General features: G+C 39.6%; 2 protein-coding genes across 2 annotated transcripts; one reads left to right on the plus strand and one right to left on the minus strand.

Moving 5' to 3' along the window:
• The first annotated feature begins 2,085 nt into the window (after nt 1–2,085).
• On the plus strand, nt 2,086–7,006 carry psmc3 (proteasome 26S subunit, ATPase 3). The gene is made up of 12 exons (XM_080528943.1): nt 2,086–2,134; nt 2,938–3,018; nt 3,281–3,406; nt 3,688–3,792; nt 3,954–4,016; nt 4,143–4,280; nt 4,396–4,539; nt 5,454–5,602; nt 5,739–5,835; nt 6,009–6,154; nt 6,377–6,458; nt 6,596–7,006. Exons 1-12 carry the CDS (start codon nt 2,093–2,095, stop codon nt 6,704–6,706), a joined length of 1,284 nt encoding a protein of 427 aa, XP_080385069.1. The 5' UTR covers nt 2,086–2,092; the 3' UTR covers nt 6,707–7,006.
• A 1,208-nt stretch (nt 7,007–8,214) lies between these two features.
• On the minus strand, nt 8,215–17,770 carry mtch2 (mitochondrial carrier homolog 2). The gene is made up of 13 exons (XM_080530108.1): nt 17,676–17,770; nt 16,627–16,711; nt 16,197–16,303; nt 14,837–14,863; nt 14,590–14,646; nt 13,673–13,730; nt 13,497–13,548; nt 13,351–13,410; nt 13,019–13,112; nt 12,468–12,515; nt 12,285–12,352; nt 12,025–12,100; nt 8,215–9,787 (listed from the first exon to the last, which is right to left on the minus strand). The coding sequence occupies exons 1-13, from the start codon at nt 17,760–17,762 to the stop codon at nt 9,701–9,703; spliced, it is 906 nt and encodes a 301-aa protein (XP_080386234.1). The 5' UTR covers nt 17,763–17,770; the 3' UTR covers nt 8,215–9,700.
• Between the last annotated feature and the right edge of the window lie 4,745 nt (nt 17,771–22,515).

A 22,515-nucleotide genomic window follows, 5' to 3' on the forward strand; every position in this document is an offset into this window, starting at 1 on the left:
TCACACAACATCTATGACATCATAATGGACAATCGCGACCACGCCCCTCCCACTCCACCCACTGATGGCCTACGCACTATAACCATACAACTGGCATCGATGTTTACAGTTAATTGGTTATTATCAAATGAAGAGTGTATAGACTATGCCATATAAGATACTTTCACATGCTATGCAGGTCTCCCCATGAACAATTTCGTCAGTGTCATATCTAAAAATATATTTATTATATCCTAAAATAAGGCTCAATTGTCTCAAAAAAAGTGCCTTATCAATGTCCCTGCAAGACAGCTTTTCCCGAACTTGTTGTCTACTAAGCTAACAGATAGCTGCTTAATTGTAGCATGTGTGGACACATATAAAGGCAGTGAGAGGTTTAACTATTTGAAGGACCATTACAGGTCAATGTGTAGCTAGTAGAGGCACTGGTACTGTACATTGATTGATTGTGTTGAGGTCCTTTATTGAGACTAATTTCTTTCGTCCTGTCAAAGACATTGGTTTGGAATTTAAGAAATCGGAAGAAATCTGACATCTGACTCCTGTTTTCACTTACTAAACTTTGAGTTTGATTATGTGGTCCTCTGTGGCTCAGATGGTAGAGCATGGAAATAATATCGCATAGTAGGTTGTGAATTTGATTCCCGCTGGGACCACATACTGACAAATGTATGCACTCACTGCAATGTAAGTCGTTTTGGATTAAAGGGTCAGCTAAATAAATATACTGTAGAAGCGTTCAGCTTAGCGGCTCACGTTCTTAATTTAGGCCACTAGATGGCGACATTGGTGAATGAAATGAACTCCACTGTAGGTTGAACGTAGTGCTGTAGTGTGTTCCTTCCCCCCACTCCCTATTGAGGTGTGTTGCCAGAACTTGCCACAAATAAAAGCATGACAGAGGGTCTAGATATGTTAACATGGTCAAAAGCAGTGACGTTGTGAACCCTGGGGCTCTAGCCCCGAATGTTAAAACCCCGCAAGTTAAACTTTCCATAAGAATAAGTAATAAGCGGCATTCAAGTGTTTACATGCCTCTATTTGAATCCCTCCACCCATACATCTATGAATGAATGAATGGTCTTTATTGTCATTGATATAGTACAGGTACCAAACAACGAAATTTGGGAGGGGGGGCTCCCCTGGTGCTAGGAAAAAAAACTAAAAAACAAGAAGGGAAAGGAGCTGGTTTACATAAATAAAGGCTATGTACACTACCCACTATACTATACTATACAAATAAAACACTGTGCTGTACTCTATGCTATGCTATACCTATTCTAACATTTCCTATTCTCTGAACCTTATGTACCCTAGGGTTGTCATATTGCACATAGTGTTATTGCACATTCATTTAAAGTAACTTCTAATAAATCTAATAACTTTATTTGTATAGCGCTTTACGTCAAAGTGCTTTACAATAGGTAAGCAACAATTTAAAACAATTTAAAACAACTATTTCAATTTAAAAACACACATAATTTCACAGCACAAATACACAAGCTATGACAGCGCCCCTTCTGGTACAAAATATAATGTTTTGCGGCAGTGGGAAGTGATACAGGGTTGCCAAATGGGATTGACAATTTCCAGCCTAACCACACTCTAAAAACGGCTAAATCCACCGAAAACCAGCCCAAACCCTATACTGTCAGAAAACCGCTAATTACTATTGGGCAGGTGCCCATGTCCTGTCCCTAAACTGTATGTCTGTTGCCAATGATGTTCGTAAAATAAAAATAAAAACCTGCACATTGTATGTAGGCTAGCTTCTAGGATTCGTGTTTCAACTTCACGCATTATTGTAACGTTCAGGCACTTTCAGACATTTTGATACCGCCTAAACGCTATTTATCCAGCCCAACCCGACCAAATGCTTTTTTTCCCGGCCCAGTGTGATCAAAAGTAGCCCATTCGGCGGTAACCCGCCCACATCTGGCCACCCGCCTCATTTGGCAACCCCTGGAAGTGAACAATATTTTTAATGTGACCACATTCCGCTCCGATAGGTGGCGCTGTGTAGTATGTACATCTAGCGCACCTCAGGTTCTAAACACCAACAGTGAGATTCGAACAAGAGAAAGAGAAAAAGATGGCGTCGTTGAATGACAGATCTGTTTGGGATGAGGTGGAGGTTTGTTTTTTGACGATTTGCAGAATTTGAACGTATTCAGCTGTTGGTTTATTCGACATGTGAATACATATATGTTCGTTGTTTTCAGTTGAATTCATTGACACGTAGTTAACCGACGAAACAGTCACCGTTTAACTCTGGTTGGCGAGCCTAGCGCCAGTTAGCCTAGCTCAGTTAGCCTAGCTCAGTTAGCCTCTTCAGTGAGAGAGACGGGAGGGTGACACAGGGAAACTGTTAGCTACAGTAGCTTCTTAGCTTGCTAGGACTTGTTCACACTCATAAGTGTTCATACATAGCTAGCTAAAACTACTCAATACATAGTTTGATCCGGAGCCCTGCTAGGGAAATCAAGCCCAAATATTGCTCATTTGTGCCAATTATATTTAAAGTATTCGGACAGGCTGAGTGTCCACATAGAGTGTCCACCTGTGTTTATGGTCTTTCTTTATTTTATTTTATTGTCATTAATACAGTACAGGTACCATACAACGACATTTATTAGGGGGGGGGGGGTGCTTGAAAAATAAATAAAAAAATACTAAAAACAAGAAGGGAAAAGAGCTGGTTTACATAAATAAAGGCTATGTACACTATCCACTATACTATACTACTATACTATACAAATAAAACACTGTGCTGTACTCTATGCTATGCTATAAATATCCTAACATTTCCTATCTCTGAACCTTATGTACACAAGGGTTGTCATATTGCACATAGTATTATTGCACATAGTATTGCACATTCATTTAAAGTGTCGCAGTTTAGCCTTCAATATAACATGTATACTTTTTTGACAACAGGATGGGATCGGGGAAGAGGTCCTGAAGATGTCTACTGAGGAGATCGTCCAGCGAACACGTCTCCTGGACAGTGAGATCAAGGTAGAGTAGGTAGACACCGGGTCGTGTCAGCTTGCTGGACTGTCACAAAGTGTCTCGCAGCTCTCATTATTTATCACTCGACTTTGAAAACCTTGATGAATCTTAATGCAGCTATTACTGAGACAACATGATTCAAACCACAGCCCTGCTACTGCACTTTTGTGTCAAGCTTGCTGCGAATTGTAATAGATTGAATGAAAGTTGTGAAAAGAGCTACAGATGTATTGCATTGTGTTAATAACATTAATATGAATTGTTGTAGATCATGAAAAGTGAGGTGTTGAGGGTGACCCATGAGCTGCAGGCCATGAAGGACAAGATCAAAGAGAACACAGAGAAGATCAAAGTGAACAAGACATTGCCTTACCTGGTCTCCAACGTCATTGAGGTATGACTGCGTATGAAGTATGAAGAAATGTATTATTTTTCTTCCCATATGTTACCCGTACATATTTTGATGTTAAAAGTACGAGCGAACCTGAACTATTATAACTATTGTTATAACTTATGTTTAAGAATGGATGTCGCAATATCTTTCGTACACCATTCTCTTATTGTCATTCTTACAAAGCTCACTTGTGTGCTGAAGTCTTTTTGGAGTAAATGGCCAACCAGGCACTAGACACTGGGGTGTCTATATACTACATGTATGTTTTATCATCTCTGCAGTTACTGGATGTGGATCCCAATGATCAGGAGGAGGATGGGGCGAACATTGACCTGGACTCTCAGAGGAAGGGCAAATGTGCTGTCATCAAAACGTCCACCAGACAGGTAGGACAGCAACATGTCCTCTACTCTTACATTCAGTTGGATTTTGTATGTTATAGTTCCTCCAATATTCCTCAGCTATTTAAGGTTTTAGGATTTGTTGTTGTTGTTGTATAAATTGGATCTCAAAGCTGATATCCCTTTGTCTTTGTGCCTATATTCAGACATACTTCCTCCCCGTAATTGGCTTGGTGGATGCAGAAAAACTGAAGCCAGGAGACCTTGTGGTAAGTGTTTTAATTGTGTACAGTAGTCCCTTGAGTAGCAGCTCCCTCTGCTAAAGCTGGGGACTGTCGTAATGATAGTTTGTTAAGAGTGTAACATGTTCTCTCTGTCCCTGTTGTGACGGCTAGGGTGTAAACAAGGACTCATACCTTATACTGGAGACCCTGCCTACAGAGTATGACTCCAGAGTGAAGGCCATGGAGGTGGACGAGCGCCCCACTGAGCAATACAGTGACATTGGTGGATTAGACAAACAGATCCAGGAGGTCTGATATTATTATATGATATTATAATTTCTATCCAAACTATCTGACCATGTGTATATATACATGTGAATGTAATGGCTGTGTAACAAATTGATACTATTATCTTGACTTGCAGCTGGTGGAAGCTATCGTTCTGCCCATGAACCACAAGGAGAAGTTTGAGAACCTGGGTATTCAGCCACCAAAGGGGGTTTTGATGTATGGTCCCCCAGGCACAGGGAAGACTCTCCTGGCTCGGGCCTGCGCTGCCCAGACTAAGGTAAGACAGAGTTTACATTAGCCAGTGATGCTAAGTAATGCCGGATAATGTAAAGCAGATAAATAAAATAGATGCAGGCAAAATTGTCTCGGATAAGAAAATAGACCCGAACCCTAACGAACCAGTAAGACACCTGAAGGTTTTGTGAAGATTTTGGAAATGTTATGATGCAGAAATTGTGGGAAATGGGAATCAGGACAAATAGCCAAAAAATAAGTTCACCCTCCATCACCTTGCATTTCATTGCTCTCTTTCTCTCTTGTGCTATTTGATAGGCCACTGACTACTGTATAATATGCACTGCTTTTCCGCTGTCAGAGCTGTTAATTCGGTCCATGCATGAAGACGCAACGGGCAGGCTGCAATGTTTTGCTTTTCAATCAAACGTGTCATAAAAAACAACATTCAACTTTTTTAAATTACAAATTTGCTGATAATGTTGTTTAGTTACCATTACCCAAATCTAAATGTAAGTTGTCCTTCTGAGCACGGTGGGTGGACTTCACCCAGTGCATATGGATGTCCTGTACATTTCTCAAATGTCCAGTAAGTTAAAATGTTGCCGGCCACGTTGTTCTAAAACCCTGGCCAGAAGTCATTAACTTAAGCAAAAACATTGAGGGCCGGTTTCAGAGACGAGGCTTAAGCCTAGTCCTGGACTAAATCACACTTTCAATGTAAAATCTCCATTGAAGATGTTTTTTAGTCTAGGATTAGGCTTAAGCCTTGTCTGTGAAACCGGCCCTGAGAGTATTTCCTGTTGTACAACCTTTGCCTACGGCTAAATGCTAGCCCCGGAGCTCCAAGTAAATGGAAAATGAGCTCTAACATAAAAATAAAAAAAACACACCCTGAACTATCCCTTTAAGAGAGGTGAACTTTGGTTTATCCTGTGCCACTCTGTCCCACCACAGGCCACATTCCTGAAGCTGGCCGGTCCGCAGCTGGTCCAGATGTTTATTGGTGACGGTGCCAAGCTGGTGCGAGACGCCTTTGCCCTGGCCAAGGAGAAGGCCCCATCCATCATCTTCATAGATGAACTGGACGCCATCGGTACCAAGCGGTGAGCAGTCTGTCCATATGGACTGATGTTGTTAGCCGGCTAATAGAACCAGCCTCACTAGTAGCAGTTGGTAGTTGTCTGCTGTGGTTGTGTATGTTGGCGTACGTTAACAATGTGATCCTTTTGATTTGCTCAGGTTTGACAGTGAGAAAGCTGGTGACAGGGAGGTCCAGAGAACCATGCTCGAGCTTCTCAACCAGTTGGATGGCTTCCAGCCCAATATGCAAGTGAAGGTATGAATGGCTCTCCTTTTTTCAAGAGCCCCCCTCCCCGTCCCATCCAACACACACACACACACACACACACACACACACACACACACTTCATTGAATTCATCAATACTTGTCCTCTGTGTGTGTGAGGAGACCCTATGGTGAACTGGTATTCTGGGATCTCTTCCTGCCAGGTCATCGCGGCCACCAACAGGGTTGACATCCTGGACCCGGCTCTGCTGCGCTCGGGCCGACTGGACCGTAAGATTGAGTTCCCCATGCCCAACGAGGAGGCCCGGGCCCGCATCATGCAGATCCACTCACGCAAGATGAACGTCAGGTATGGAGCATATGGACCATTCCTCCCTACTCACCGCTATTATACAATATGGTTAAATTAATAATTTATATATATTTTTGTGATTCACAAGGCCATTGGCATAAATGAGGGAGCCCCCTTGCTTGAAAGCTCTGAGTTCTACCACAGCTTTGTGTGTTCTGGAAAAAATGTCTTCGACATGATTTGGTCTGAACCCTAATTGGTTTCTTGGTTTCCCCATAGTCCTGATGTCAACTATGAAGAGCTGGCCAGGTGCACTGATGACTTCAACGGTGCTCAGTGCAAAGCAGTGTGTGTGGAGGCGGTGAGTAATACCCTGCATTCAGAACACATCAAGACAAATGGTGAAGGCAACAAAAAGTAAACGTGATCCGAAAGTACTCAGGAAAGACAAGACAAGACAAGACTTAATCTGATCTGTCTAATCTTAATCTGTTCCAGGGTATGATTGCATTGCGCCGTGGAGCAACTGAGCTGAACCATGAGGACTACATGGAGGGCATCCTGGAAGTGCAGGCCAAGAAGAAGGCCAACCTGCAGTACTATGCCTGAGGACTGTGTATATGTGTGTGTGTCTGTGTGTGTGTGAGCAAGCGAGTGTGAGTGTGTGTGTGTGTGCGTGTGAGAAACTCTCCAGTTATGTCCAAAGCATGAAGCAATTGGTTCAGTCCCTCTCTTATTAGTGTGTGACAAACACTAATATCCTGTTCTCTAATCATTTAGTTAAGTCCTACTGGGTCATTGGCAGTGAAGAGGTTGGTGTGGGGCAGAGTGAGGGCAAGGCTAATGTTTTGGCTTCTTTATTGTTCCAGTTGTCTTATGGTCCATGCAAGAATAAATAAAAGTTGTTTTCCAGTAGTGTGTCTGTTCTCTTTGCTGGTTATCATTTTGACATCTGGTAGTTATGATTATGCATTTCTGTACAGTCCAGAAACTCTAACTCTAGAATCTAGATCATTTTACTGTAATTCAGGCAGAGACACTGAATACTCAAGTACTTGTATCAGACTAGAAAGCAGTGGTAAAGGTTTATTTACAGATTTGATTATTTATGTTTTTATCTAGTTGATAAAAATTAGTCTTAACCCATGTCTGAAACTGGCCCTATGTGTTTTTTAGGCAACAGTAGTTTAAAGGGGTTACTGAAATCTCTTCTCATCAAAATGTAGAAGAAATACCTTGTGCTAATTATTATCAACATTGAAAAACAGGCTAGTGTTTTGATCATCTGAACCAAAAGCATTCAAGGATGAAAATGTGTTTACTGTAGTGAAATGAAAATGATCTGTCAGTCGATTTGGAAAATTTGATTTCCTATTGTATTTGATTAATCGACCGTGTGAAAAATTACGTTTCTCTTAAACCATTTGTATGAAACTGGAGTTCACATTGCCACCATCTCTGGCTGAGCATATCTTGCTGTGTCATGGATTTTCCACTGTCCTGGTGCCCCGATGGTAGAACAAGCTCCCCACTGCTGTCAGGACTGCAGTCACTACTTATCTTTCACCTTAGACTGAAGACCCATCTCTTCATGCTACATCTTGACTGTCCCTCCTGAAGACATTTTCACCCCCACTACCCCTCTGTACAGTTCCTCTACTGTTAATAATAATAAAATAATTTAAAATGTTAAACTAATCCTTCCTTCTTCTAGCATTGTGACTGCCAATAGCACCTGGTCCTAGCATAGATTATTTTCTTACGATGACTGATGTGATTGATATGATTCACTTACTTTAGACAAATGTACTTGCTGTGACTCGCATTGGATAAGATCTGCTGACATTTAGCACATGCTCTTATCTTGAAATCTTATTTGAAATCTGTGAGACGTTTTGGATAAGAGCATCTGCTAAATGTCAAAAATGTAAAGCAGAGACCTGTTTGCAAAGCTCCTCACTCCTTGCTGTGGCTCTCTTAAAAGCAGCTTAACACTATAAGCCCCAGGCCCTCATTACTCCCCAAAGTACCCAGTGTGACGTCTGAAGACGTCCATGTGTTGACGTTCGTGTAAGTGTAATAATTGAATTAGATCAACGCAAAAAATAATGCACTGATAGTGTTTAGTCAGGACTTCATTAGAATACCAGATTTTGTATTTTAAATACATATTCAATATAACATATTGACGGAACATAATTGGTATAACCGTACATAGCCTAGTGTATTAAAAAAAAGAAAAGAAAAACAAAACTGCAGTCAATTGTGAGCGTCAATGCATGATAACAAGTAAAACAGAACACAAATCTGAAGCAATAATGACATCTAATGAAATATAGAAACACAGTCCCTAATTAGAGGGCAAGGATGAAACACATTGCTGTGGCCTAGATCTGAATACCCCTGCTCTGTACCTCTGTACAAGGACAGTGGTAACATGGTTGTCATGGCATTCTGTGTGTCACCTAATTATAATAGGTTGTGTACTAACATTTAAAGACTAGTTTTGGACATTAACTTCCTTAGCTACAGTATCGATCATCCACATTCAGAACAGCATGGCCTCCCTGTTGCTCCTAGCAAAGTCTACCTGGGGGACAGTAAACCTACTTTACACACTCTACTGTGTGTGAAACAAGAATCAACTCAATATGAATGACTAACATGAAAACATTCACTACATGCAAATCAACTGACACAATGTCAAAGTGTATTCTTTTGATGAGCATTGGCTTATCAAACCCAATGCATTTTACCAAAGGATAAAACGCAATGCAGTATGTCAAAAAAGCATACCTCTTTATTTGGGTCAGCCAGAATGAGTTAATTACAAGCATCTGACTGCTTTGGAAAGACGAGACATTTGTCAACTCGAGCTACTCTTCCATGACTCAAAGTGTGGTCGTGTATGTGTTGCCTTTTAAGCACCACATATGACTCCATTATTTTTACCATACGCTATTACATGGAACCATCTTCAGAGTTGTAGCATGATTACATACACATCAATACAACACACTGACACAAGGAGGTCCCAATTCCCAACAACTCATGAATTAAACATTACTACATGCAGATTTTTTTTAGCAAAAAACGTCCATCTTAAATTGAAGACATGATCACGACAGATCACGGGAAGAGCCTCTATCACACTCTGTATCACAATATGTCAGATGTACAGAAGATTCAGAAAGGTTGTAGGTATTGGCAAGAGGTAACATGTAGGGTTCAATCTGCATCACTGAGAGAGGCGGGCAGGTCACAAATCAAGTCTGTTTCATTATTGGATTTAGGTGAAATAGCTCAATTTCAATATATACTACTGCAGTCAATGTGTACAAATTTCTATATATTAAAATAAAGCTCTTCACACTTCCAATCAAAGCAGCACACATTGCCGTAAAATAATGCAATTATATCGTTACTTGATGGCAGACTCAGACAGGTTGTTAAAAAAAAAAAAAAAAGAGGAAAAAAAAAAAAGAAAGAAGAAAAGTCTCATCGTAAACAAGTGCATACAAAGGATTAGATGCCAACCATCCACCCCATTCAGGCAATGTCAATTTATATTATAACAATTAAACTCTGCATTCTGCTCCAGACTTAAAAAAATCTCTTCTGATCGATTGCATATGTCTTCCCCACCGGCAGCTTCCGGAAAAATAAACTGTTGCCTCTGCTCATGTTTCCCTATAAACAAGAAGACAAAAGAGAAACAGGTACAGTACATATGAACATATTGGTCATTTATAACCGTCTACTGAACTGACAGCATTCCTCAGCTCTAACTACATTACAGGATAATGTTATGCATCCCTAAGGATAATACATAAAAGTAAGAAATATATATATATTATTACAGTTTGGAAACATAGATACACTAATAGCTTGCCCTTGCTAACACCACAACTACAATATAATAATAATAATAAATAACTTTTACTTGTATAGCACTTTTGCTGCAAACGTTGCAGCTCATATACTGTATATATATATATATATATATATATATATATATATATATATATATATATATATATAGTGTTTCCCCTAGGTTTGCTGCCTTGGGGGGGTAGCAAACCTGAAGCATGGAGCGTACCAGCGTCATGTCCAGGGGGTGTACTAACTTGTACATTAAGCCGCCTCACGCTACGGAAACAGGAGAAAGGCTCCTGCCCTATGGGCCATTAGACTCGAGAACCATCGTTTCACAAGGCTACTTACTTATGTGGTCTTGACTACTTGTCCACTTGTCCACTTGTTCTCTCTCTCTCTCTCTCTCTCTCTCTCTCTCTCTCTCTCTCTCTCTCTCTCTCTCTCTCTCTCTCTCTCTCTCTCTCTCTCTCTCTCTCTCTCTCTCTCTCTCTCTCTCTCTCTCTCACCATCCTGCTCTCTCTCATTCTCTCCCTCTCTATCCTCCTCTATCCCTCTTTTGCTGTCAACCAAAAGGCAAACATAACAACCAGAGTATTTATAATCTAATAAGAGGTATAAATTGATCCATATCAATTTGTAACATAATTATAATTGAATATTGGATTACTGTGGGCAATGCAGTCAGATCATGTCATGGTAGGGGAAACACTGTAATATATATATATATATATATATATATATATATATATATATATATATATATATATAGATAGGTAGTATAGCTAATCAAGGGCCAAAGGTACCTCATGAAGTAAGTAGTGAATGTTTACTTCACTACTGAGAGTGACAGAATACAGAGGTTTTTCATTGGAGCATTACAAAGAGATGTTCAGGTTCAGCCTATTTTCATGTTTAGGTGAAATAAGGCATAGACGGACTAAGCAGTCGCTTAGGGCCACAACCACTAGAGGGTGCCACACTTTTAGTTTTTTGTGTTTTTGGAGGACTGATGTTGGATGGTGGTGAAAGGATGGATAGCTATAGTTTCTACAGTAGCCTGTTGTTTGGTTGTTAACATAGTTAATAATTTTGTAGTGCTCACTTTATTTATTTTAGAATATTTTGCACTCATATTGATTGTTCATTGCTATTTATTTGTCAAAATATTGTATTTTTTTTCATAGACAGCTAAAAGAAAACAGTTGACAAAACATGACATGACTGTACAAGTTGCTGAAACTGAAAGAAAAACTTTAAAGTTTGTTCATTTGTCATTGTCTTTAGTTATTGACTTTTATTGTTATTTAACTTCTCACATGTTAATATATATATGTTATTTTATTTATTTCTATTGAGTGTGTGTCTTTATTGAGTGTGTGTGTATGTTCATCATGAATTTCTCTTAGCTAGCTCTATAATCCTCAAAACAAGTGAAGCATCTTAACTGTCATGACACATCCACCATTAGCACTGCTAGCGCTAACATTACCAACAAAGCTAGCAAGCCGGTTCAGTAGTTAGCTTTCACTTTCCCATGCCAATAATATGACCATCGGCTCGTCTGCACCTTGTGCCTTTGACCGCAGCACAAACCATGGGCATGTTGGCCGTGCTCAAACATCTGTAGAGCACACCCTTGTGTGTTCTGTCATGCATGTTGAAGTTGAAGTTGAAAACCCCACCCATGACAAAGCACAAAGCTTGCCTGGCTGCGAGTTCACAAAGAGGAACATTTGTTCCAGTTCTGAGCAAATCGATTATGGAGACTTTATTTTTACTGTCAATAGTATGCTAATACTATTAATATATTATTATACTATTGTATATTATTAACGTTAATAAAAAAATGTCAAGCCTAATTTTCTAACAAACTGTTTTAGGTTTCTCTGACAAGATTATGGCATTATGAAGTAATTCAGACGACGCAAAACGGAGAACAGGAGGAAGCGTTCACTACTGGCCTGAGGACATCTCGGGGTAAGATGATATTTAATCTAAACATGTACCATAAGAAGAACCATCCCTTTAAGGTTTTGAAAGCAATAATGTACCTCTAGGCTCAGGTGCCTCCAGCAGTCCACCCAGGTAGGATATACAGAAGCATAGGGAGGGAGGCCCCCAGCCAGCCTGTTAAAGACAGGAGATGAGGGATTAATACAAGCTCTTTATCAGACATGAAACTTAACACTCACTTAAAAGAAAGCTTTATTACAACTATAAATACTTGCTTAAGGCGGGTACTGTAAGATCAGACCGAGGCAAGGTAATGAACAACACCAAAACACATTTACATGTAGCTACCGGTACTTACCCACAGTTATTGACGGCCATGAGGTTTGACACCAAAGTAAAGGGGTATGTGAGCATACTGGCAAAAAACTGAAACACAGAAATACAGATTAGCCTACCATACTAAACCTGTCCCACAAACTACCACTTACTCAAAGTAATATCAAATTAATAATTAAGACAGACAGACGTGTTTTACACTTACCCCAGTCATAGCCTGAGAGCAGTTCTTGATTTCTCCTGTGTGACTCATCTGTGCAAAGAAATATATATGCAGTAAACTAAATGCAATATTCAATTGCAATCAAACTGCAATCAAAATATTCAAATATATATTAAAGTGGCAATAAGGAAAGTTTATAGCATTCAAATATTGCCAAATGACGCAGGTGTATCTGCAGCCATTTGGCAGTGAAATTGTCTGGCAGAAGATCATCGCCTAAGACCATCTCTATCACATCACTTTTTTGACATTAATTATAAAATACAGTATATTCATTCATGCAGCGATCGATCCTTGGTGAGTAGAGGAAGATCTGGCACGCATGCATGACACAACGTCAGGGTAGAGGGAGGATGGAGGGAGAGGAGAGAGGCATTGTTTTGGTTTGGATTAGAAGGGTACTACCTAGGGGGAAGTTCACCTCAATCCTGCCTACTGCCACTTTTAACATTTAGAACACTCAAACTCATACGGCAAACAGTTTCTTTCTGTACCGCGGCTCGCGTCTACCAAACAAGGTCTGTGTGACTTACTGAGTCGTCAATGACATATGTGTTGACGAAGTGGGCCAGCATGTTGCAGATCCATAGAGACAGCACGTCTCCCAGCAGACGAGGGATAAGACCCCTGCATGAAAGGACGTTTATTAGTCTAACTTAAACATCACAGGGAAGAAGAGCTCCTGGTAGACAACCAGAGGTAAAAGCATATTTGAAGTTGAAACAGTATATTAAAAAATGTCACCTGCAAGACACGCAAGAAAGTGATTCAATTTACTGATGTTCAAAGCATTAATATAGGTCAAGAGTAAAGGATTCCCCTGCTAAACCATGGAAGTCCTGCAGAGAAAGAGACTCCTACTTACGCAAAGAATCCTAGGACTCCTTCCTCCTTGTAGACAGTGACAATAGAATCAAACACCCCGCTGCAAGGAAGATAAAAGCATTTGTAAAACAAGACTCGCTTTAAAAATATATATATATTAGAACTAACAAGTTCTGAGACACTTACCAGTATTTGGTTTCTCTTCCGATAAACTGGACCATGCATCTCAAAGTGATCACTTTGAAAAGAAAAAGCAAAAAAAGAGAAGGAAATTATATAATTCAAGCGACACTTCAATGTGGGATATGTTCAAAAGTACAGGACAAAGGATGACAGTTCAAAAGATGCGAAAGTGACATTACCATGGAAGGGGTGCGTGACAATGGTGGCACAAGAGCGTGCTATCATCTCTTTGGTTGTCTGTGGTCAAACAGACAGAAAGAAAGAATGTGAACATGAAATTTGTATTCAGTATTGATAGTTTTATACAAGAGTAATATCCAGACCACAACTGGTTGATGTTTTCTTTGGTTATTTCTTCATCAGCCACTTTTATATTTGAACTAAAACAACTCGGGATGCACCGAACGTTCACGCCACATCGGGACGGACAGCGGTTGAATACAGTTGCAGTAATAACACTTTTTCTATATCCTTTTTATTCATTGTCTTATTATCTTGTTAAATGTTTATCTATTTATTTTCTATATATGTATATATTCTTGTCATGTCTTGTCTTCTTGTCATAGTCTTGTTATTTTCTTACTATCCTCCTTTTTCTGTATTGTTTTATGCTATATGTAAAGCACTTTGAATTGCCGCTGTTGTATGAAATGTCCTATACAAATAAACTTGCCTTGCCTTGCCTTGCCTTTCTCCTTGAAAGAAATCCAGAAAATAAACTCCTCTTGGGTTTTTGCAACTTGAATTAAGCCTCTAGGTTCACAAGTCCAGGTTTCAGGTGGCATTGCAATAATATAGTTTGTCCTTGCGTCTCACCGAATCTCCCACTATTAAAGGCCCAACGCAAAAAGTTTCAGTGACAATTTTATATTTACAGGCAACTGGCTTTAGGTACATTTACTATTTAAAAACTCTGAATGAACCTTAGTGCCCTAACAAATTGTGGCCTTTCCAACGCCACGTGGCCTTCCCTGAAATTCAATTGGAACCATGCTACAGTAGCTTCACTGGCTTGCCCCTGGGGCAAAGTTGACATTATAAAGATAAGAAAGTCAGTAACAAACAATAATATCTGTCTCACAGCAGGGCTTTATACCTCATTTACAACATGCTGTAGGGATCCCTCCTCAGCTTTTGGACCGCTTCCAGAGACCTGAAAACATTGAACATTAACATCCATAGTCTGCATTGTAACATGTACATGTAACATAAAAAAGCAATCAGGTATGTTTAGGCTAGTTATTACATCATTCAGTTCAACTTAGAGCATAATGCCACACAAACTTTATTTGATCCTAAGACAGGTCATCATCGGTCATGAAATATTTTGGCTTAGGACTTACCTCATACTTTCCACCTTCCTGACACTTCTGTAATAGAAAGCACAGATAAGCGCCACAGACATTACACCTGTCATGGTCAGTCATCACAAAATCACTATCTGCCCAAGTCATCTGTTTGACATAGGCATTTTTGACACTACTCAGCTGACCACCAGTGAAGCATGACTTAGGCAATTATGCTATGAGGCTAACGATAAGCAACAACTCTCTGCAGTCCTGGTTGGAAGAGATGACACGCATAACAACACAACCATTCTATGGGCGACATGCAGTGGAGGGTTCTTGGAAACACCCGGTGAAATCCCATCGCTCCGTCCAGTTGAATCCAAGCCAGACCTGCTTATCTAAAATGCTCCATCCCTCCAAAGGACATGCAATCACAATGGGATTTTGAGGTGTGGCTACGCAAGACTAGAGACACCCAAAGAAATGGGCAGCACTGCAAAAACTGTCTCAAACATATAAATGTTCATATTTGATCATGCTCATAGTTAAACAGTTAAAATAGCTTTATTTACAAGACTCCTACAGAGCTTGCGTATCAGTGTATTAGTTTAGCTGGGGCCCTGGCAAAGTGCTTAGAGTTACAGGATGTGAGACACAGCGACAGATCATATGGTGACGGAAGGAACCCAGAATGTCATAACGTTTCCCTCCTATATCACTGGACTACAAAGTAACAGGATACTGTTCATGCAGAGGAATATATTTACACACAACAATAGGATAGTATATTTTGGGGTAGTGGTGGTCTAGTGGATAGTGAGTTGGACTTGTGATCGGAAGGTTGTGAGTTCAAATCCCGCCTGAAGCCACACCACTACTAGTGTGCCCTTGGGTAAGGCACTTAGCCCTCAGTTACTCCAGGGGGAATGTCCCTGTAATTCGTAATTGTAAGTCGCTTTGGATAAAAGCGTCTGCTAAATGGCAAAATTATTATTATTATTATTAATTATATTTTACATGAAATATCCTCAACATCAAAACTGGACAGCCAGCTGTAAGACCAAACCACCCTCAAGACCACCAGGACCTGGGGTGATAGGGCCTTTTCAGCCGCAGCCCCGTCCCTCTGGAACGCCCTCCACAGCCACATCAGACAGGCCAACACCCTGCCAACATTTAAACAGGCCCTCAAAACCCACCTCTTCAAGCTTGCCTTCATCAGTTAACCCTCTCCCCCTCCCCTTCCCATGTGTCCCCAGCACTACCTTAATTAGGCCCCTATACTTTCTTTTATTTATTTATTGTTTCTTTTTATTATTACTACTCGATCTTCTCAGTTTGTAAAGCATCTTTGAGTGTCTAGAAAAGCGCTATACAAGTCTAATGTATTAATAATAATAATAATAAGGCCCACCTGCAAAACCCTGCTGTGTACAATGGTGCCGATGGTCCCAGCGCAGAGCCTGGGGACCAGACCGCTGAAGAGGCCCGCCTTCCCATCAATCTTTGTGATGTGCTTCGCTAAAAGACACAGACAGACACAAGGAGACAAAACCACAACAAAGACCCACTTCAATGAAACAATCACCGCATAGGCCCCAACATGCAATTCTAGCCTAATTTGAGCATTTTGTTTAGGCTAACACTCTAAGAACTGTGGGTTAAAATAACTACAGCACTACAATAGTCTTGTTTTATAAATACAGTGGCCAGCATATTCATGTCATACTGGGGTGTGTGTATACTGGTATTATGTCTGCGGAAAACCTGGCATAAGGAACAGAAGCAGACACTTTCTTTCGATGTTTTCAATTTGGGAGGACTGCAATTCAGCCCAGCCTTACCATAAGCAAACAGTCCAGGCAGTTGGTACACTTGTCTGCCAAAGAGGTTTCTTCCAAGAGAGGGAGGCAAAGGCTCATGTCCGACCTGAAACAGAACACAACAGTGAGGTTGCCACTTGTGTAGTTAAGCGACACACCAGTGGACCTTATACCCCCTGTGGACCCCCCTTGTGGACCACAAACAGTATGGTTGTGTCTTTGTGGACCACAAAAACAGTATGGTTGTGTCTTAAGAGCTCAGCTAACTAACAGATACAACCAGTAGTGAACACTTCACCCAGTCACACACAGTCACACACAGTCATCACACAGTCATCACACAAGTCTCTGTTGACTGAAGTTCTCCACTGTGACAGACTGACAGGTGCTTTCTGTTTCATTGCCTTTGGCTTTGCTGAGAGACTCTCTCGTTCATAGCTGGCATGCATAGGTACAACATTGCAATGATCCTCCAATCTCCTTTGATACAAAACGACACAGTAACTTTTCGTGCAGCACTAGTATGAGTGAGTAATGATCTGATCTATCTCAGCTGAACCAGCTAAGCTGTCACCTTACTGGGCCAGAGGACGTCAAAGCACATCCTTAGTAAATGACTAGGCTCAACCTTGGTCAATAACGGTATGGTTATGCATGTGACCAGTCCTCGTAAATAATAATGAACGTGTGAAATCGTACTTAATAACACTTACAAGCTAACTGTCAATCCCAAAGTGTAGCTAGTAAGCTAAGCTAAAAACTAGCTAGGTTAGCTACGAGTACCTTTGACCTCTCTGCCAAAAACCCTCCATCTAAGCACAGAAACACAGTAGTGTTAAGCTGACAGTTGTTCAAATCCTTTCATTGGGGTCTTAAGTATGCCCTTTTAGAAAATGAGTGAATTCAAAATCAATGAATTCAGCCACTGGGGTGTTTCATAGCTTAGCTGGTCAGATGAGTTAGCCTAGCCTAGCTTCCTGTCTGTCTGTCCTTCAGGTGACCAGGCCAACAACATCACGGACATTCGTGTGTATTTATAAGATTATAAGATAGACTTATCGCCCTCTTACCTGCACGAGAACTTTGATGTACATGAGGGGGTGGGAAAGGACCGTAAGCCCAGACCCCAGGAGTACTTGGCCACACGTGTCCGCCATTATGGTGAAAAAACTGACAGGGGGTGTCGCGTTCGTCAACTCGCTGTGGGAAATCTGATCAGCACTCATGGAACGCCTCTCGTCCAATCAAATTACTCGGTCCCTTTATGACGTTGGGGCAAGTGTGCGCTCCGGGGATCTGAGGGGGAGTTTGCGAACGCACCCAGGGACTCTCCTCCTACGAGGAGTCCCACTACAGCCCGGAGGGGAGGAAGCTTTTTGGATGACTTAGGGGTGTGTTCAAGATCAGGATACAGGGGTACAGGGGTACATTAGGGGTATGTTCAAGATCAGGGTACGTCCAGCAATGTTTCACCCAAAAACATTCATTTAATCCATTTAATACCACCGGTGGTTACACACCAAAACTATTGTTCTTGGTAAGCTCCCTAGAGGTTAGGGAGTACTTATTAATACATGTGTCAATGTGTTTAGGATAGTTTGGATAACGTTCATCATATCATTTCTTAAAAGTGGTCACAAGTATAGATGTTTTTTTTTAATTATTGTTTTTTGTTAACTGCTTATTAAACAAATACATATTTAAAATAGAACAATATTTTCTTTGTGGATATAAAGTTTACATATATTCTTTCATTTTTTCAAAAAATGTTTATCCCTGTTTCTCATGAAACACAGTAGCCTAAGCGGTCTGAATTGTACACATGGATACCTTCAGTCATAGCAGATTAATTCCTTTAACAGTAGATGTAGGTTAAGACATATTATGGATATACATTATCTAATTAATTAGCTTAAATAATTAGAGTATTAGGAATAGCCCTGGTTAACAGTATATGCACATTTGAACACAGGTAGTATACACCTGGTTTGTGTGAATATTAGGCCTATCATTTGAGACATGTGTAGTTGGTAGGAATATATGGGCTTTAATACAAATCTGGTTTATGTGTAGATTAGCGCTTTAGATATATATTCCATATTCCTATATTCCAGCAAGGCCCCTAAGGTCAGCTGAAATTAATCAGCTAATCATTCCAAGAGTGAAAACAAAACACGGTGCAGCAGCTTTTAGTCACTCTGCCGCGTGCTCCAAGAACAAACTCCCTGTAGAAATTAAACAGGCCCAAACCATGTATATATATATTTTTTTAATGTTATAAAGCACTTTGAATTGCCCCTGTTGTATGAAATGTGCTATATAAATAAAGTTGCCTTGCCTTGTCTTGCCTTAGACAGAGGTGTACACCTGGCTGTCCAGTATGACTATTGGCATTTTGCTTTGGCACAAGTGTACTGGATGAATAGTAACCCTTCTGCCCCTGATTTTACCTTTTGTGGTTATACATTATTATTGGATGGGACTTAAGCACATTCATATTTAATTTGGATGTGGGCTTGGGCAAGACACTGAACCCCAAATTGCTCCCAATGAGAGGCCATTGTAAAGCGCTTTGGAATAAGGCGCTATATAAGTCAGTCCATTTACTATTTACCATTACCATTTATTATTCAGAATAATTTTAATTCCAGTAAATTTGTGAAATAAATCGTAAGTTGAAAGTACTGAATAAGACATTAGGCAAACAAATATCTAAGAGAAAGAAGACTCTTAAAATCCCAGGTGAAACCCCCACCCAAAAGGTTTCAGTCATGTGCCCCACAACCTACAGCCCTCATTGGAGATGAGGAGACTGTGAGACAACATTGGCATATTCTATCATTAGACACGTTTGTGCAATAGCTTTAATGATTCATCTCTATTTTAATTTCAAACAGATGTTTTTTTTTTTTTTTTACCACGACTGACTACTTTTCCCACCCACATAATAGGGAAAAGTTATCCAATCAGACAGAGGATTACATGCACTTCCCCCAATGTCATCTACTGTATAATGCTCACCTGTGCATGTGATATCATATACTGTATGTGGGCAAGACAAGCAGACCCCTCAAACTGAGGATAAGTGAACACAACAGCACCATCAGGAGGTAAGTGGCCCAGTCACTTGCTGCAAGACATTTTGACGCGCTCACACACACACACGCTTGCACACTGTTTCACCATATTGGTTATATTGTTTTTCTTGTTTTGTGTGCCATTTCATTGAACCATGTTTTTATTCATCTGAACCATGTTTTTATTTGTATTTCCTTATTCTGCAAAGCACTGTGTGCTACATTTACTTGTATGAACATATGAGCTATACAAATAAATAAACTTGCCTTGACTTGACTTGGATTTTCACCTTCAAGACACTATCCTCTAACACCAACTTTATTCTGTCAGCACACTGGGTTTTCTCCTAATTGATAATAATTGATAAACATTCTGAATTGCATGGACTCATAACAAAGTTATCATGTAACATTTACAAGTTACCCTAGGTCCTCCTGATCTCACAAGCAAACTGATAACTTGCAGTTGGCTCAGAAGGTGGTAGGATGTGGTCATTCATAAGAAAAAATAAAAAGGCTTCGAAGCTAAATGTCACCGTTTACTAGCCTGTGTTTTCTATAATAATATTATACAGTATATTCAAGCATATTCTGTTGAAGTTGAGCTGAGCGATACATTTAAATACTCTATCATTGTAATTTGTTCCATAATCCAGTTGCCACACCCAGAGTTGGACGAGGGCCAAATAACATGGAGACGGTTAACCTCCAGGCCGTAAAAAATCACACATAATTATCTCCTCCAAAATGAAAGATAATATAACTCAGACATTATGAAATGACGGCTTTGGTATACGTGTGGTTGTTAAACAGTACATTGTGTAGCATGACAACAATGGCATAGAACAACAAGTTACAAAGGCTGTGCCAGACATGATTGCTCCACAACTGATTGCTAAAGGTAGGCATTATTCTTATTTTTTTGCTATTCTCTCTAATTATCTGAAAGGATTATAACAAGTATATGTTTTTAGATGGATATTTTGGAATGTATGAGACTCAGATGGGGATTTTATGAAGGTGACACTCATCCTCCTCATATACTGAATTAGTAGTAATTCAAGTACTGTAATGGATTTTCCTTCCAACTATAACTGGTCTAGAATTGAAAACATTGTGTAAAATACCTGTCTGGTGATGGATTTCTGTTACATATCATTTTGTGGTGAAATCGCTCTGTTTATACAACCAACACTTGTGACCTAATAGTGTTGCTCAAAGCTGCATACAGTTTCAACATGCATAGAGTAGTACTGCAAAGACAAGTAGAGATCTAAGAAGATTAACAGTTTGTAAACATTTGTAAAGTATAACTAAAGAAAAAAGGGTTAAAGGGTTGAAAATGTCTATATTTTTTGTGTCTCTGTCTGAAACTGCTGTGACATGTAGCCTAATCAGGGACTCCAGCTCTAAATCTTGTGCAATTCATTTACAAAAAGTTTGCAATGCACATGGTCCTTCACAAAAAAAAGTAAGAAAGAAATTAAAAAAGAACAAAAGCTATTTTATATTATTTTATTATTAAAATACTTTTTATATTATCTGCTTTTGAATGTCATTGTGCAACGTCGTGTGGCAAGTCTTGCTGTTGACAAGACACAGGACAGTATTGTCTCTCTCTGTGTTATCTGAATGAAATACCTTAATAAACACTGTTTCTGTTTGAGCCACAGACGAGTGATTAATATTCCATGATGTTATTCATGATTTGCTATGTTAAACTGGTGTAATGTTTTTTTTATTTTTTTTATTTTTTTATCTGTGCATGTCTTTGCAAGTGTCTGAACCTCCTGAACCTCAACATTTAAAATATTTTGCAACAGGTCCCACAACTAGGCAAAACAGGAACAAAGACATGGAACTATGCACACATATCACCAGCATTTCAACATCCGTCTCATCATATTAACCACTTCGTATTGACACTTCAAACCGATTAGAATTGATTTAGTCCAGCACGTGTTTATGGAGAAACCGTTTATGTGGTCTGCTGTTGAAAGGTTCAGGCTCTTTCAGAATACAAGAACGACTGTTGAAAGCTGTGGTTCTTCTTTTACAAGAGTGTGTTTCAAAAGCTGTCTACCCTATGTTTGGATAACATTGGAAAATGTATCTATTGTCTCCTGTTTGGTCATAGTGTGAAAACAAAGCAAGCACATTTTGATTTTAAGAGGTTGAAGCTAGATGGATGCTGAACCTAAAGTAATGTTGAGGTAGCATTATACAGTATATGGCATATTTTTCACAATTTGAATCTGTCAGTATTTGTTTAATAACTTGTACAGTATATGACAATGCTCCTATATAATAACTAGAAATAACAAGATATCAAAATATTATTATTGTGATATCACCATTTACTATGTGATTTGTAAGTAAATACATTGTAATTTCTACCACACTAGATAATCTTCAATAATAATCTGTCAAAACAGAAATAAAAATGAAACGGTACACTGTCAAGCACTCTCTATCAGCTTTCATCTTTGTTTTATCATGAAGTTGCAGGTACATATCAGGCTTGTAGTGGTGGTAAGGACATTATCACAAGCATTTTGCAGTTTTATGATTAATCAACCTGAACCATTCTTGTGAAAAGCACACAATTATGGACTTGTTTCAATGGTTGTCACATGCACTGACCTACATAATGGTCCTTATGCCCAAAATATTTCATGGTCCTTATGCCCAGAAAGCTTGATACCAATAAACATTTTTCATGAATATTTGCAAATACACAACAGAAACATCACAGTTAAAACCACAGTTTGTCCTGAGAAAGATCTGCAAGCAAGTGTTGGTCAATAACCGTGGCTCTTTTGCAATTTACCCA

This window comes from Nansenia antarctica (genome assembly GCF_963989245.1).
Source record: "Nansenia antarctica genome assembly, chromosome: 4".
NCBI classification, from domain to species: domain Eukaryota; kingdom Metazoa; phylum Chordata; class Actinopteri; order Argentiniformes; family Microstomatidae; genus Nansenia; species Nansenia antarctica.